At 40.7% G+C, this 18,839-nt stretch overlaps 1 protein-coding gene across 2 annotated transcripts in view; it reads left to right on the top strand.

The window, feature by feature from the left end:
* The window catches only part of LOC113636374 (complement C3-like), a 36,385-nt gene that overhangs the window by 7,833 nt on the left and 9,713 nt on the right, over positions 1-18,839 (top strand). For both annotated transcript variants that reach the window (XM_047803502.1, XM_047803503.1), the window contains exons 9-24: positions 100-220; positions 338-453; positions 617-763; positions 1,005-1,202; positions 1,370-1,561; positions 8,369-8,524; positions 8,704-8,833; positions 11,366-11,437; positions 11,971-12,094; positions 12,182-12,273; positions 12,389-12,528; positions 12,945-13,151; positions 13,362-13,425; positions 13,589-13,675; positions 17,995-18,198; positions 18,764-18,839. In XM_047803502.1, the coding sequence (XP_047659458.1) occupies positions 100-220; positions 338-453; positions 617-763; positions 1,005-1,202; positions 1,370-1,561; positions 8,369-8,524; positions 8,704-8,833; positions 11,366-11,437; positions 11,971-12,094; positions 12,182-12,273; positions 12,389-12,528; positions 12,945-13,151; positions 13,362-13,425; positions 13,589-13,675; positions 17,995-18,198; positions 18,764-18,839 (2,126 nt within the window). The remainder of the gene's footprint in view (positions 1-99; positions 221-337; positions 454-616; positions 764-1,004; positions 1,203-1,369; positions 1,562-8,368; positions 8,525-8,703; positions 8,834-11,365; positions 11,438-11,970; positions 12,095-12,181; positions 12,274-12,388; positions 12,529-12,944; positions 13,152-13,361; positions 13,426-13,588; positions 13,676-17,994; positions 18,199-18,763) is intronic.

Raw genomic sequence — 18,839 nt, 5'->3', positions numbered from 1 at the left:
TTGTAGATTTAATTTCAAGTTTGTCACGTGCACAAACTTTCCAGGACAATTTTACATTACACAATACTATTTATGTGTAGAATTTTATGTTACATATAGATCATTGATGGAAATGGACGTGCTGAGCTCACTAAAGAGATGATCCTACGCTCCTTCCCTGATATTAATCAACTGGTCGGAAGCTTTTTGTACATTTCTGTCAGTGTTATAACTAAGACTGGTAAGATCCCAGCAATTGTGTATGTATGTATGTATGTATGTATGTATGTATGTATGTATGTATGTATGTATGTATACAGATCTTTTCAGGTGTCATTTATCATTAATAATATTTCAGGTAGTGAAATTGTTGAGGCACAGAAGGAGGGCATTCAAATTGTTACATCACCCTACACCATCCAGTTCAAGAGAACCTCAAAATTCTTCCATCCAGGAATGCCTTTCCATGTCACAGTATGCATGCCTTTACACCTTATGCAAGCTCTTTACAATCTTACAACAGATAAACCATTAAAATATTTGATAAAACACCATATACGTATAAACCCAGTTAGTCCCGTTGAAAAAAATTTTAACTACACCAATTACAATGTATGTCTGTTCTGGATTTGAAAAGGTTTATGTGACCAATCCGGACCAGTCACCTGCTGAAAATGTGGACGTACTGATCCAGCCTGGTGAAGTTAATGCTCGAACAAAGACTAACGGCATGGCCAAGGCCATTCTGAACACCCAGGGAGGAGATAGACCACTACATATCACTGTGAGTCATGTAAAATAGGGTTTTATGGTGAAAATGTAATGACTGCATATCAACTTGTGTTTATCTCAGAAAAATAATAGAACTGGAATTATCAGGAAATGTAAAATTTAAAAGTCCCAGCTTATTAAAGAATTATTGGACAAACTGGTAAAAAATCTTTTCAGTTGCTAAGATGTTTGTCAAAAGCATTAAAGCATTTTAGACTAAACTAAAATGGTTTTGCTTTTTGCTATGTATCCAGGTGAGAACCTCAGCCCAAGGTATACCAAATGAAAGACAAGCTGAAAACCAGATGACTGCCCAACCTTACGCCACCAAAGGAGGCTCTGGCAATTACCTACATTTAAGTGTAGATGCTGCAGATCTGAAAATCGGTGATCAGTTGAAAATCAATGTAATCTTCAAAACTGCTGTCGCCAATCAAGATGTAACTTATCTGGTTGGTATCTCTTACATATACATTTAAAGATCTTGGTGGTATTGTGAAGTAATTCTACTGGCTTGTGTATTACACTAATAATAATTCCAAGCCTGTGTCTAGCCCTAAAACCTATACTGAACTTTGGTAACAAAAAAAAATAACTGGGTTGATTTTCATTGTATCAGATCCTTAGTAAAGGGCAGATTGTACAAGGACACAAGTTTCTGAGAACAGGAAACCTGGCAGCTACTTGGTCTCTACCAGTCACCAAGGACCTGCTTCCCTCATTTCGAGTGGTTGCATATTACCACGTAGGATCCTCAGAAGTTGTGTCTGACTCCATCTGGGTCGACGTGATTGACACATGCATGGGAACGGTAGGCAATCTGATTCCTTCTCAAAGTAAATTAAAATATTATACTGAATATAATAACTTGTATTCCTGTAAGTTCAGGAGTACATCAGGATTGTAGGGAGTCACACACACAATATACATACACTCTGTGGCCAGACGTTCCGTTCACTGGAGCTTTCACTGGCCAAAAGTTGTTGCAGCAAGATATGTCCCTGTCCACAAAGCAAGCTCTATGAAGACCTGCTGTGTTAAAAAGTTAGAGTGGAACAACCAACCAACCAGGCCTGCACATATCCTAGAGGATTCACAGATGTAAATGCAGTCAAAGGTGGTTTCACTAACCACTGAAATAAGATGTGATCTGTATCTTTTTTTTCTCTCTTTATTATTTATTTCTTTTTTAATTAAGTTGAGTCTGTGCTGAATTGAATTTTTTTTCTTTGGAAGTTTACTGATTGGAAAGTTATGAGTTCTTGTCCTACACCTGGGTTGTCAAATGTATTTTGCAGCAAGCTAAGATCTGTGCTGAGATAGTGGAAGAAACTACTACTTGACAGATATCTTACCATCCACTCCTGTCCAAATTCTTCTTGAACATGACTTCTGCCAAGACTGCTTTCTACAAGGAAAACCTTAAAGCTACTGCTTCAAGCTTTATCCTCTGTGACTGCTGAAGAATTTGCCTCCTTTGATGAGAAGATTGAGAAAATCTGCCAGACCATCACTTCTGCCCTGACTACTAATACACAAGTTTCTACAAGTCATCCTCCCCTGCAATCCAACTGTCATGGTTAGTCACAGGCGAATGCGGATCCATTTGCAGTTACTCCTTTAATAAGCAAAAAACAGGAAACAATCAACAAACAAGCAGGCAAAAACAGATCAGAACACTGAGCAGGACAGGGAACAGGAACAGAGACATAAACAGACAGCACAGCGCATACCAACAACGACTCACAACTGGGAAGTGAACAAAACAGAGTACATATAGTGAACGGGAACCAATCACAAGACGGAGACAAACAAAGACTAAGACAAAACACCTGGGGAAGAGATTGAGTGCAATTAATGTCCATGGTAACAAATAGGTGAGCGGGATCAACAATTAACAGCAGGGAATGACAGCAGGCAGAAACAAAGGAGAACACAGACAGATTCATTACACCAACCACCTTCCGACTGGATCAAATCTCTTCCATTATGCTCCAGACCATCTTGCAAGACTTCCTGCTATTCATCACAACAATCATCAATGGATCCCTAACATCTGGTCATGTACCAACTAACTTCAAGAGAGCAAGGGTTATTCCTATCTGGTCAAAACCTGCTCTGGGTCCTTCAGACATCAGCAACTACAGACTGGTATCACTTCTCTTTTTTCTTTCTAATATTCTGGAATGCACTGTTTTCAGACTGGAGAACACTCTCCATGATCAAAACCAGTCTGGCTTTAAGGCAGCACATTCCACAAAGATTGCCCGTTTGGCTGTCATTGAGAAACTACATGCTGCTAGATTAGCTAAGCTGTCATCTGTGCTCATACTCGTTGAACTTTCTTCAGTGTCTGACACAGTTAATCACAAGAATCTATTGTCCACCCTCAGGAGTCTTGGAGCAGTATAGGAATGTGTTGCTTCCTATCTGGAAGGTCGCTTATATCAGGTAACAGTGTGGATCAACATCTGCTCTCCACTGGTGTCACACAAATCTTAGTGCATTATCATATTCTTTTCTCCCTCTATACTCACTCTCTTGGAAAAGATGTATCCTCATGTTGGTTCTCTTACCACTGCTACAGTACGTGAAGGACACTCAAATTATCCTCTCCTTCCCTCCATCAGATACCACAACTTCTGCTAGGATCTGTATATCACAATGGATGATGGAACATCAGCTAAAACTCAATGAAAGCAGAACTGAACTGCTAGTCATAGGTGATTCATCCCAAGGTCAGGATATTGAGATATCCCTGGACAACTCTCTGATCTTCCCTTTAGCAACTACTCGCAATTTGGGGTAACAATCTTGGGACAAAAAACTGCCTTTATCCTCACATATTGCTAATTTGACATGCTCATGTATGTCAGTTTCTACTTTACAACATTAGAAGGATTCAGCTATTTTTATCCACAAAGGCCCCTCAGGTGCTTGTTCAGTCTCTTGTCATTCCATGACTGACTACTGCAACTCTTTATTTACAGGTAAATAATAATAATAATAATACATTTTATTTAAAGGCGCCTTTCTAACACTCAAGGTCACCGTACAAAAGAAGAAGAAAAACAACAAAAAATATAGTTATACAATACTTACATAGAAAAAAAAAAAAATTGGACCAACATTACAAATCATGATCTAGAATATGCTAAACTAAACAGATGAGTTTTAAGCTGAGATTTAAATGATGAAAGAGAATCAATATTACGGAGCTCAGATGGAAGTGAGTTCCAGAGCTGAGGTGCAGAGTAACTGAAAGCTCTGTTCCCCATCGTTACAAGACGGACAGAGGGAACAATGAAATGAGTGGAAGAAGAAGACCTAAGAGTGCGAGTTGGTTTTGGAGTATGAAGAAGATCAAGAAGATATGAAGGTGCAAGATTGTGGATAGCTTTAAATGTTAGAAGAAGAATTTTATACTTGATACGAAAATTAATGGGAAGCCAGTGTAGCTGTTCCAGAACAGGTGTAATATGATTGGAATGTGGTTTTGTGGAAAGGTAGAGCTGGGTGTCATCCGCATAGCAATGAAACTTAACCTGATGTTTATGAAAAATATGACCAAGGGGTAAAAGGTAAGTAATAAATAACAAAGGGCCAAGAACAGAGCCCTGGGGAACACCAAATGATTTTAGTTGAACAAACTGTGTGCGATCAGAGAGATATGAATGAAACCATTTCAGAGGCGTGTTGGTGATGCCAATAGTGGAAAGCCTGTCTAAAAAAATATCGTGGGAAATTGTATCAAAAGCTGCACTCAGATCAAGGAGAAGGAGGATGGATAGTAAACCAGAATCAGCTGCTATAAGCAAATCGTTTGTGACTTTTAATAGAGCTGTTTCAGTGCTATGAAATGGGCGAAAACCAGATTGGAATTGTTCATATAGATTATTGCCAGACAAGTGGATATGAAGTTGAGCAGCAACAACTTTTTCCAAAATTTTAGAAATGAAAGGAAGATTAGAAATAGGACGAAAATGATTAAGGTTGTTGGTGTCCAAACCTGGTTTCTTTAGAATTGGAGTTACAGCAGCTGTTTTGAAAAGAGAAGGAACAGCCCCAGTGGTAAGGGAAGAATAAATAATATCCATAATAAACTGGGACAGAGAGGAAGCAGTAGCCTTAACAAGGACAGTTGGTAAAGTATCAAGAACACAGGTTGAAGATTTAGATTGATGAATAAGTTTTAAGATATTATCAATTGAGGGCAGAATAAACTCAGAGAACAGTTGTGTAGGAACAGGTAGAACTGAGACACATGGAGTAGAAACAGGAGTGGCCATAAGTTGACGATGAATGCCTTCAATTTTTGAGGTAAAGAATGATGCTAAAGTATTGCAGAAATCAGATGAGTACAAATGAGAGGGAAGTGAGTCGGTGGGTGTTGTAAAATTTTTCAATAAGGAAAAAAGAAGCTTTGAATTCCCTTCATTAGAACCGATTAAGCCAGAATAGTATGTAGATTTAGCTTTAGCAATAGTGTCTTTATAGTGAGACATATGTTCTGAGTACATTTCCTTGTGGACAGTAAGGCCAGTTCTTCTGAAAAGTCTCTCAAGTTGTCGTCCTTTTGCTTTTAATTGCCTGAAAAAAGGAGTGAACCAGGGTGCAGTAACAGTAAATGAAACAGTCCTAGTCTTAACTGGAGCAAAAGTATTCAACAAATTATGGAGACTATTATTGTACTGAGAGACCAAATTATCTGGAGTGGAACAGCTGTCAGCCTTGGGAAGACTTGCAATGCTTAAAGACAAGTTGTCCAAATTAATGTCCTTGATTTTCCGGAATGATATAATACGTGAAGATTTTGATTTGAAGAGAGGAAGATCAACATTAAAGGACAGTAACAGATGATCAGTACATGGAAAAAAGTCTGCATTGAGGTTGCCTGGAGAGACACCTGAACAACAGATTAAATCCAAAGTATGTCCTTTAATATGCGTGGGAAAATTCACATGTTGCTGCAGTCCGAAGCTATCCAGACAAGATGTAAATTCTTTAGCAAGGTTGTTGTGAACATCATCCATGTGAATATTGAAATCCCCCACAAGAATTATATTTGGTGAAAGAGTAGTTATTTCATTCAAAAAAGCAGCAAAGTCAGGGATAAAATCCTTGTTAAATTTTGGTCGTCGATATACAGTGCTGATAATAGTTGGAGTAGATCCAGAGAGCCGACAAACTGCAGCCTCAAATGAGTGGGAGACAGAAACATTCACTGACCTCAGTCTCCACTTCTCACGGTAGATTATCGCCAGACCTCCTCCTTGACCAGAATCACGTGGTTGAGAGATGTAAACAAACCCTGGCGGAATGGCGTCGTTGAGTGCAATAAAGTCATTTTGTTGCTGCCATGTTTCGGTCAAACAGAGAAAATCAATCTTGCGATTTGCAAGAAGATCCTGCACAAGATGCCCTTTACTCGTAAGAGAGCGGATGTTAAGAAGACCGAAACTGACAGCGCTGTTGTTGCTTGGTCTGGTAGCCGAGTTAGCCAGGTTCGCCAGCACACGCTGACCGGCGCGGCGACCGGCGTTCCTTGGTGGGCGTCGAACAGCTGACCATAATGACTTTATATCACTTGATTTATTAAACCAGAAGTTCCGCCGAGAGCCACGATGAATATATTTCCGCCTAGGCAGATATAAGATGTCCGGATGAGCAAGCAGTACAGGAGGTATTGAGTCATATAAACACGGACGGAAACTCAAAAGTTCAGCAGCAGAGTATTGAAACAGTACTGCGGACTGTACAAGATGCAGTACAGTCCAGGCAAGTACAAGCCATAAGCAATAGATCCTCATTGTAGTCTATGTAGTGTATATGATGTTTAATTATTGTTATCGGGGAGAGCAGCGGCAGCCAAGACGCGCCAGCGTTCACTCAGACCCGTGACCTCAAGGTGTACCTCAAGGTCTACCTCTGAACACAATCTGACCTCTGCAAATGATCCAAAATGAAGCTCCAAGACTTATTTTCAACTTGCCTAAATCTTCCCATACCATTCAATTGCTGTGCTCCCTTCAATGGCTTCAAATTGACATTCACATTGACTCCATTGTGAAAAAGGCTCAGCAGAGGTTGTACTTCCTTCGTCAGCTGGAGAAGTTCAACCTGTCACAGGATTTGCTGAAACAGTTTTACACTGCCATCATCGAATCCATCCTCTGCACCTCAGTAACTGTTTGGTTCAGCTCAGCCACCAAATTCGACCTCAGAAGACTACAGAGGGTAGTCCGGACTGCTGAGCGAATCATTGGGACGACTCTTCCCACTCTTCAAGACCTGTACTCCTCCAGAGTGTGTAAAAGTGCAAAGAAAATCACCCTGGACCCGTCACATCCAGCACACTCCCTCTTTGAACTGTTGCCATCTGGTCGGCCCTACAGAGCCCTGAGCTCCAGAATGACCAGACATAGGAACAGTTTCTTCCCTCAAGCAATCCACCTGATGAACAATTAACACCATGGAACACACAACACATAATATTTGCACTATGTATACCTCAATTGCACATTTCATACTTGCACTCTGTACATACATACATATTGTCTTAATGTTTGTTTACTTCAACTGCACATTTCACAACTGCACATGTGTATCTACAAATTGTATGTATTGCATACTTATTTGCATGTATATTTCGTGCTTATTTAAACTGCACATTTCACACCTGTAAATGTGTACATACAATTTCATCTATACTACATATGTCATTCTGTTACACTGTGGAGATTGTCACTAAAACAAATTCCTCGCATGTGAAAACATACCTGGCAATAAAGCTGATTCTGATTCTGATTGCTTCCAGTAAATGCACACATCAGATTCAAAACACTGATGTTTGCCTAAAAAGCCAAAAATAGACCAGTACCCTCTTAGCCCAAAGCTATTATTATTCCTCACACTACAACATATTTTCTCAGATCTTCTAGCACTGCTTATCTGGTCACACCATCTCTCAGGGTACAAGGTAGATACTCATCAAGACTCTTCTCTGTTTTGTAATGTAGGAGGTGGAATGAACCTCCCCTAGATGTCCAAACAGCGGAGACTCTGACCATCTTTAAACAAAGGGGGAAGACACCTCTTCCTGAAATACTTAAATACGTGCTTACTTATTTTTTCAATATATTTCAATTTTTCAATTTATTTTTCAAAAATATCTACTTCCTCCCAACACGATTTGGGACAACAGAAACTGATGGTTTCCTTAGTCTTTAATAGTAAATCAGAATTGCTTTATTCATTGATGGACTCTTCAAAGCACGTTTGTATGTCACATTAAATAAGGTGGTCTGCCTTAAATGAGTTCAAATCTGAGGACTACCAACCGGCCACTGTTTAACCTTTAACTGCTCAGCTGTATGAATGAGATAAATGTAAGTTATACTGCATAAGGGTTAATATACTATTTTAGTTCCTTTAGTCTGCACATGATTAGCTTACAATAAGATATTACACTGTTTGCCTAGTCAGTTTCCAGCCAGTAAAAATCAGAATAGATAGAGCACTGCAGCTTCTATTTGCTCAGTGGGTTAGGTAAGGAATTTGTCCACCACTGATGTATTTGTTTCTCCCCTTTTTTTTCTTCTTTTTTTATGCAATATAGCTGACACTGGATATAAAAAATAGGAGAAAGAATACTTTTAAGCCTAATGAAGAATTTAAACTCACTGTTACCGGGGATCCAAAAGCCAAGGTTGGTCTGGTAGCTGTGGATAAAGCAGTCTTTGTCCTCAACAAGAACAAACTCACACAGACTAAGGTCAGTAATATCTGGCAGCATTTTTTAATTCTATTATTAACCATGCATCTTTTGGATTTATGATTTAAGTTTTTCTCGGGAATCAGGTTAAGGCACAAAAATGTGTCCTGGCTAATCTGATATTAATAGAGAAAATTCATTGTACATATTTACATAACATGTACTATTTCCATCAACAGATCTGGGACATTATTGAGAAGCATGACACTGGCTGTACAGCAGGCAGTGGGAAAGACAGTATGGGGGTTTTCTATGATGCAGGTCTACTGTTTGAGTCTGATAAATTAGGTGGCACCAATGAAAGAACAGGTAAAAGTAGTTTTTTTTAATAAAAAATAACATTTAAACAATAAATGAAACACTGTGTAACATCCTTGTCTGATAATTCTCCTGCCATTCATCTCAAGCCTTCATCTGACTATTGACACTTCTGCAACACTCCCGGTTAAGAGTATATTCATACTACTTTAAGCTATGTTGCTTCTCAAAGAAACATCAACTCCGCCTGCATGTTTTGATGTGTATTACCTTTTTGCCTGTTGCTTTTGCCTTGCCCTTTTGGGATGTTTGCTGAACAGACTGTTTCTTCAGGTTTTGGATACCAGCTGCCTGTTTATACTAATCCTGTTTTTGCCTAACATTTTGGATTAATTCTGCCCTGGATTTTTATTTAACTATTTTATTCTGCACCTGGATTCTACATATCAATCATTATAGGATTCTTCACCTACAATGGATCCAGTGGATGTATAACAGTCGGAAGCTATGGTCACCAGACAAAAAAAAGGACAAGCTAACAAGCTAACAGAATCAGCTTTTTAACTTACAGGCCACTAACACCCACTTGCTACCATGCCACAAAAAAGGTGGTGTGCATTACACTCCCAGAAAAAGTTGACGGTTGCAAAAAGACATGTAAGGGCTTCCTCCCACAATCTGAAACGGCCAAATGTGCTTACTTTCTATAATCCCAAAAAGTCTTGAACATAGACAGCATCCAGCCTCACACCATTTTAGTGCATCCTGGGTTATCAGCCATCACTGTTCCATTGGCCAGAAGAACTATCAAATATACCAATGGAGAGGTATGGGAAAGTGCTCATGTGCACCTTCAAAGGGCAGTACATAGTGCGACACTTGGTACACCCCATTCCAAATAGGAAAAATGGTCTGGCTATCCAGAAAGAATTTATGCCTCAAGCTCCCATGAAGAAAGTTAAAGCCTTTTCCAAATCATCAGGCAGATCAACCCGGTTACCTACAGATTGGAGTTACCAGCAGGCTACCATATTTCACTACCCTACAATATCTCCCTAAAAACCTACAAACATGTGTAGCCCCGCAGACAGCCACATTATGCGACCACTATCCATAGCAGTAGATGTCATGATGGCATGTGTGGTTCACCCAATTCTGGACACAAGCAGGAGTAGAGGGCATTTGCAATACCTGGTTGCCTGGGAGAGACACAGTCCCGAAGAAAAGATGGGTAAACACTCAAGATATTCTTGACCCAGCTCTTATCACAGAATTCCATGCCACTGCCCCTGATCAACCAGGCCCTAGACCCTGGGGCAGTCAAGAAGAACTCAAGAAGGAGCCTTTGTGCGAGTATTGAAACATCTGGTACACGACATGTTGGAATGTATGGGCAACCTATAAAAAAGAAAGAAAGACCCCTCCGGTGAATAGAACATCATAAGGGTTTTGTTTCCAGAGGAATAAGGCTTTTATTATCATGCAATAACAGCCTGAGCCGGTCTACAGAGCAACTCCCGATCTAACTCATCGCAGCAAATCTATAGGTTGCCCACACATTCCTACACCTCATCCCAAAACCTGTTTCATATCTTGGGCCCCCACAACTACACGAACTGTGGGGTCACTCTCCCTAGGTCTAGGCTTCATCACCATATAAGGTTACATTACAATGCAAATAAATTGGACACATTAAGCTAAAAATGTGGACAATATCACCCATGTTTCTGTGCGCACACTCAGACACCTAGCTACTTTCAATGCTGATAATGTTTCTACATATCACAATAAATAATATTGTTCTACATACACTACAGGATTAGTGAATATACTTATACTACTTTCAAAGTTATTTTGCTTTGCATATTTTCTCTATACTGTGCTTTCTTGTGTATTAAATGTTTGCCTGTTATTTCAGTCTTCAGTTTTGCCCTCTCTGTATCAACAACATTTATCAACAGCAATTAGTGAGATGAAGCAATTACCGTTACCATGCTAAAATGAATTATTATCTACTTTTAAAGCATATCTCCAGGAGTGTAACTAAAAAATATCTGAAAAGTTCACCATATCAATGATTACACATTATGTCCAAGGGGTACCTGACTTTACCAATGTAAAATCTGAATGCATAAATCCCCACAGCCATGCTTCAAAATCTAATGGAAACCCTTCCCAAAGGAGTGGAGGTTTTTAAAACAACAAAGCAGGACTAAATCTAGAATGGATGTTTAACAAGCACATATGACCAGGGACCAGGGGTCCATAAACATTTGGCCATATAATTTTTGCTTTTCTTTGTTAAATGACAGGGTTTGATTATGTGGAGTATCTCTCAAGGCCATGTGAATGAGGTGATACTATAGAAATGATAAGGAATTAGAATAAGCACAGAAATATATCATTTTTATTTGCAGTTGGTACAGAAAATTAACATCTTACCAATAAGAAACAGCAGAATTAAACAGTGATGTGATACAAACTGATAACATATTAAAAAGGTACAAAATTATTGCAGAAAAACTACAGGTTTAGACTTCAGTTACAAACTGTTTCATTTTGAGAATTTCCTTTTTTTAATAGCTCCTGAGTGTCCTACACCACTGAAGAGAAAACGGAGAGCAGAGACTCTACTACAGGTTACACAAACACTGAGTAAGAAGCTAGACATTATTTTCACCTATTTTATTTACTTTCAGTATGTAGTCATTAAAATAAAACTTACCACACATTTTCTGTAAAAAAAAAAAAATAGATAGATAGATAGATAGATAGACGGACAGGCGGACGGACAGATTTAAATTTCTCTTTGCTCATTTTTACCCTTTACCCTTTTTAAGTTTCTAAATACACCAATGAACCGAAAAATGTTGTGCAGATGGACTGAGGCAGAACAGGCTGGGCTACACATGTGAACGGAGAGCATCATTCATTTTTTCAAAAATGATAATATTAATAATAATTACAATGTAATTAAATTTTGAGCTTTATTTGTTATATTTTATTTCTAGTGTTTACATAAACATAAATAATAATAATAATAATAATAATAATAATAATAATAATAATAATAATAATAATAATAATATACAAAATAAACCAATTACATGCAATGGTATTCACTGCTCCACAATATTGAATGTTTGTCTCTTGTCCAAGGCATAATTTATAAACATAAATTTGTTCAGGTGAATTTGATGATGATGATGATGAATTCATAAGCTCTGATGAAATTTTCTCTCGAACAAATTTCCGTGAGAGCTGGATGTGGAAGAGCATTGACCTGCCAGATTGTGAAGAAAACATTCCATGGTAATTGCAATAATACAGGATTTTTATTATTACTACATACATAAAGAAACTTGGCAGGACTTTTCAGATCTGTTCTTTCCCCTGTAGTGATAAAACAAGCCTCACCTTGGAGAGTCAATATGTCTTAGACTCTATTACTACCTGGCAAGTCCTAGCCATCAGTATGTCCAAGACCCATGGTCAGTCCCGCATCATTTTAACATGTGAAGTAGAGTGATACATCTAAGATCTGAAATAGACACCTGCATATGATGAATGGAATATAAAGCATCTTTTTTATTTTTTACCATGTAGGCATCTGTGTAGCTGATCCCTATGAAATAACAGTGGAAAAGGATTTCTTTGTAGATCTCAAGCTACCTTACTCAGCAGTTCGCAATGAACAACTAGAAATCAAGGCTGTTCTGCAAAACTTATCCACTGAGAAAATGAAGGTACTGTATCTTTATTGTTGTCTGCAGTTACACATAATAATAAAATAAAATAAAACATTATTACACTTTTTTTAGTTCATGGAAACAGGGTGGGAGACTGTGTAGTTTTGCTGTAATGCTCACAGTTCATGGCTTGCACTGTTTGTTCTTCACATACATTTTATACAGGTTCTCTGGTGCACAATGTCCTTTGATAAATCAATATAAATCTGTGTTTATTTCTGCATCACCGGACATTTCCAAGCTCTGTATACACAGCCACCTAGTCCAGGATAAAATTGAATTGCTTTCTGAACCTTTATGATTGAAACTGCCACATAATCCACTTCATAACTCACATTTATTTCTGCTTCATAACCTATTGCCTATTTTGTCCTCACAATGAAGACATCTGTTGGACTTCCTCTTTCCACCAGGTGCGAGTGGATTTCTTAGAGACAGAGCATATTTGTAGTGCAGCCAGTAAAAAGAAGAAATACCGTACAACAGTTACTGTTGAAGCCAAGTCCACCATTTCCATCCCTTATGTGATTATTCCCATGGAACTGGGGAAACATTACATAGAGGTGCAGGCTGTTAGTTCATTACGTAGTGATGGAGTTCTAAAAACCCTGAAGGTGGTGGTGAGTATGAGCAGATTATATGTGAGTGATTTAGTTAAACCCTTAACAAGCATGGGCTAAAGGTTAAATTACTGGTTACTAAAACTTTATAGACTTTATTATAGATGTGAGGAAAGAAATATACAAAAATAAATATTATATGATATTATGATGTAATCAAATTCACTGCTTAGATCAACATAAGGTCTGAATCTGTTTTCCCTTGTTCAGTCAGAAGGTGTGCTAACTGAACTCCCAGAACAAAATTTGGAATTAAATCCCTCTAAAGTACCTGGTGAGATCTTCTATATTCTTTATTTAAGCAACAGCAAACACCTCGTGATTTTTCTCCCTATTTTTTTTTTTATTTATTCCACAAATAATGTTTCTACATTTTAGATGATTAAATAAGTTTCAATTTATTTCTACTTCTGTTATTCTTTCTGTTTGTTTTTTAGGTGGTGTTCAAGTTGTGCATCTGAAGACTGATATACCACCTGGGATGATTCCAAACTCTGAAGCACACACTTACATCACTGTGGCTGGTATAAAATCTAACAAATAAATATAGGCCAATTTTGACCAATTCAAGATTTGTCACCTAAAGTCCATTTTAAATGTCATTCCCATCATATACTCATATATAGTGGCATAGGTTTATGTAAATCACAAGAGGACAGAGATGTTATCAATCTTAGCATTAATGGCCCGCCAATAATGTTTCTTCCAGGAATAAGAAAATTAAACACTTAAGGTGCTACAGGGGTGTCTGAGCTTTTTTTAATTACAGTTGCCTGGAAGACAGGTTTAAACAGAAAACAATCCCATTGTTATACTGATAGATGCAAAACAACTTTTTTTATTTCTGAAATTTTACCCCATCATCAGAGTTCCACTGCCTGCCGCATTACATACATAGTCCAATTTTTTATTTATTTTTATTTTTTTTGTGGACACAATACACCATCTTTTCTGATGGAACATGCAGTTATGTCATCATATAAATTACCTGCATACTACCAATATTTTTTTGGATGATAGGTGAGCAACATGATTGTTGATGAGGTAATCCACAATGCTGATGGCTTTGCGGATTCAACATTTGGTGTAAAGTTTTGCAATGGAAGGAGGGGAGACTGATGACTTTCTCAGCTGCCCTCACTATCCACTTCAGGGTCTTGTGGTCCGAGACAGTACAGTTCCTAAACCAGTCACTAATGCAGCTGCTCAGGATGTTCGCAATAGAGCCCTCTGTAGTACATAGTCAGGATAGGGGATGTTCTCTCCATGCTCTCCTGAAGTCAACAACCATCTCTTTTGTCCATAATCAGAGACAGTTTGTTAACTCAACATCAAGCTGTTAGCTGCATCACCTTCTCTCTGTATGCTAACTCAAGGCATAATCAGTACTTGTCAGATATTCCTGCATCACATTTAATGTGGTTAATTTTTGTCTTGTCATTTATACATTTTGAGGTACATCCTGGTGGTTTGTAATGTTGCCATTACTCCTGATCAACAGCTTTACGCATATGATATAGTATGTATGATTTGTTAGCTCTTTGCAGAGCATGGCTTCAGCAGTCGGACAAAAACAAGAATTTAATTCAAGTGAATAACATCCAACTGCAACATGCTTATTTATGGTTAATAATCCATCCATCCATCCATCTTCTACCACTTATCCGGGGCCGGGTCACGGGGGCAGCAGTCTAAGCAGGGACGGCCAGACTTCCCTCTCCCCAGACACTTCCTCCAGCTCTTCCGGGGGAATATCAAGGTGTTCCCAGGCCAGCCGAGAGACATAGTCCCTCCAGCGTGTCCTAGGTCTTCCCTGGGGCCTCCTCCCTGTTAGACATGCCCGGAACACCTCCCCAGGGAGGCATCCAGGAGGCATCCAAAACAGATGCCCGAGCCACCTCAGCTGACTCCTCTCGATGTGGAGGAGCAGCGGCTCTACTCTGAGCTCCTCCCGAGTGACCGATCTCCTCACCCTATCTCTAAGGGAGCACCCAGCCACACTGCGGAGGAAACTCATTTCGGCCACCTGTATCCGGTATCTCGTCCTTTTGGTCATGACCCAAAGCTCATGACCATAAGTGAGGGTAGGAACTTAGATCGACTGGTAAATAGAGAGCTTCGCCTTGCGGCTCAGCTCTTTCTTCACCACAACAGATCGGTATATCGACCGCATCACTGCCGAAGATACGCCAATCTGCCTGTCGATCTCCCGCTCCATCCTTCCTTCACTCGTGAAAGAGACCCCAAGATACTTAAACTCCTCCACTTGAGGCAGGAGCTCTCTCACCAACCTGAAGGGGGCAAGCCACCCTTTTCCGGCTGAGAACCATGGCCTCGAACTTGGAGGTGCTGATTCTCATCCCACCGCTTCACACTCAGCTGGACCCTGCACCCTCCGGTCCCCCTTCTTAAACAGAGGGACCACCACCCCAGTCTGCCAGTCAGGAGGCACTGTCCCCAACCTCTACGCGATGTTGCAGAGGTGTGTCAACCAAGACAGCCCCACAACATCCAGAGACTTGAGGTTCTCAGGGCGGATCTCATCCACCCCCGGTGCCTTTCCACTGAGGAGCTTCTCAACTACCTCAGTGACCTCAGCTTGGGGAATCGACGAGTCCACAACTGAGCCCCCGGCCTCTGCTTTCTCAGTGTAAGACATGTCGGTGGTGTTGAGGAGAACCTCGAAGTACTCCTTCCACCGTTTGAGGATGTCCCCAGTCGAAGTCAGCAGATTCCCACTCCCACTGTAAACAGTGTGGGCAGGGCACTGCTTCCCAGTCCTGGGGCGCCGGACGGTTTGCCAGAATTTCTTCAAGGCCAATCGATAGTCCTTCTCCATGGCCTCACCGAACTCCTCCCAGACCCGTGTTTTTGCCGCTGCAACCACACGGGCTGAAGCTCGCTTGGCCCTTCGGTACCTTTCAGCTGCCTCCGGAGTCCCCCGAGCCAACCAGGCTTGATAAGACTCCTTCTTCAGCTTGACGGCATCCCTTACTTTCGGGGTCCACCACCGGGTTCGGAGATTGCCACCACAACAGTCACCGGAGACCTTACGGTCACAGCTCCAAGCGGCCACGTTGACAATGGAGGTGGAAAACATGGTCCACTTGGACTCAATGTCTCCAACCTCCCTCCGGATCTGGTTGAAGCTCTGCCGGAGGTGGGAGTTGAAGATCTCTCTGAAAGGAGACTCTGTCAAACGTTCCCAGCAGACCCTCACAGTACATTTGGGTCTGCCAAGTCTGTCCAACTTCCACCCCCGCCATCGGATCCAACTCACCACCAGGTGGTGATCAGTTGACAGCTCCGCCCCTCTCTTTACCCATGTGTCCAAGACATACGGCCGGAGGTCAGATGAAACAACCACAAAGTCGATCATCGACCTCCGACCTAGGGTGTCCTGGTGCCATGTGTACTGATGGACACCCTTATGCTTGAACATGGTGTTCGTTATGGACAACCTATGACTAGCACAGAAGTCCAATAACAGAACACCACTCGGGTTCAGGTCGGGGCGGGCCATTCCTCCCAATCACGCCCCTCTAGGTGTCACTGTCACTGCCCACGTGAGCGTTGAATTCCCCCAGTAGAACGACGGAGTCCCCAGTCGGAGCACTTTCCAGCACCCCTTCCAGAGACGCCGAGAATGTCGAGTACTCTTCAATGCCATTTGGCCCATAAGCGCATATAACCATGAGAGACCTATCCCCGACCCAAAGGCGCAGGGAAACGACCCTCTCGTTCACCGGGGTAAACTCCAACACATGGTTGCTGAGCTGGGGGGCTATGAGCAAGCCCACACCAGCCCGCCGCCTCTCACCATGGTAGAGAGTAGAGAGTCCAGCCTCTCTCAAGGAGTTGGGTTCCAGAGCCCAAGCTGTGTGTGGAGGCGAGCCCAACTATCTCTAGTCAGTATCTCTCAACCTCCCGCACCAGCTCAGGCTCCTTCACCCCCAGGGAGGTGACATTCCATGTCCCTAGTGCCAGATTCCATGCCCGGGGATTGGGTCGCCGAGGCCCCCGCCTTCGACTGCCACCCAATCCACATTGCACCGGCCCCTTACGGTTCCTCCTGCAGGTGGTGGGCCCACAGGAGATCGGCCACACGTCGCTTTTTCGGGCTGAGCCCGGGCGAGCCCCGTGGGGAAAGACCTGGCCACCAAGCACTCACATGCGAGCCCCAACCCTGGCCTGGCTCCAGGGCGGGGCCTCGGTTGCGCTATACCGAGCAACGTCACGGACCTTGATTTATCTTTTCTCATAAAGGGGTTTTGAACCACTCTTTGTCTGGCCTGTCCCCAAGGACCTGTTTTTCTTGGGAGACCCTACCAGGGGCATAAAGCCCCAGTTAACATAGCTCCTAGGATCATTCAGGCACACAAACAATAAGGTGGTGGTTCAAGGAGGGGATGGTTAATAGAAATAATAATAATAATAATAATAATAATAATAATAATAATAATAATAATAATGAAACCAGATTAATCCCCCCCCCCATTTAATTGTAATACATTGTAAAAAAAAAAAAATACTGCCAATTTATCTTGGTTTTATTTCATTATACATCTCTACATATTAATTATCTACCTCTTTTCTACTCCCCTTTCTCTGCAGCTTATTTTTTTATTGTTTTGCTTAATAATGGACTCAGGGCTTAGAGAAGATGGTAACACAATTCACCTCCCATAATTATTTTGTTATTGTATTGTTATTTGTATTTTATCTTCTTTAAGACAATGAAGTATATATTATGCCATGTCATAATATACAATGTTTGCTGCAACAAAGTTTACCTGCTTGTCCATTCTAACAACAATCTTACTATTCTTATATTTTCTTGAAGGTGAGGAGGTGAGTCAGACAATTGAGCAGGTCATAAGTGGAGAGTTTATGGGGCGCTTGATCGTCCAACCCCATGGCTCTGGAGAGCAAAACATGATCTTCATGACATTGCCTCTAATTGCCACACACTACTTAGATACCACCAGCCAGTGGGAAAGAGTTGGCCTGCACCGACGTAATGAGGCTATCAAGCATATCCAGACAGGTGAAAACACTATAGATCAAAATCATTTAAGGTTTTGTAAGGCCACAAATGCACCAGTGTAAAATGTTTATAGGCCATTTTATTCATCAAGCTTTTCTTGTCATCTCTCATATTTCATATCAGATGATGTAAAGCTTAACCAGAGCTGCAACTAACCAGAGCAGCAACCTGAAAAGTCATCATATGAAATTCATTTGTCAACTTTTAATTGCAAATTATGTCTAGTATCTAAATAGACGTTCCTTTTATTATCCTTGTCCAGGACATAAACAGTCATTGACATTTGGAGCTTTTATGCGATCTGCTGTGTCACTGGTTCATGATAGAAGATTGGGGTCTAGTTGTATTTCATATAGTGTTTCTGGTGTTCAGAGCTAGCCCAGAGTGTGTCAAAATGATCTGGATCCACAGCTTAGCTCTACTCAAGTGTTTTAGAGCTTTCTGATGAGCTTTTATGAAAATAGTTTATAATATAAATCTTTTAAATTATGAGTGCAATTACTGTTACAGTATATTGGAACTTGTAAGACTACGAAAATGATTCTTATCTTTCCCCCTCTCTTAGGATATGCACAAGAACTTACATTCCGTAAACCTGATGGTTCTTATGGTACATGGGCACATACACCTAGTAGCACATG

This window comes from Tachysurus fulvidraco, chromosome 18 (genome assembly GCF_022655615.1).
Source record: "Tachysurus fulvidraco isolate hzauxx_2018 chromosome 18, HZAU_PFXX_2.0, whole genome shotgun sequence".
In the NCBI taxonomy this organism is placed as follows: domain Eukaryota; kingdom Metazoa; phylum Chordata; class Actinopteri; order Siluriformes; family Bagridae; genus Tachysurus; species Tachysurus fulvidraco.
The sequence above is the reverse complement of the archived record's forward strand: the minus strand, read 5'-3'. Positions and strand labels throughout refer to the sequence as shown.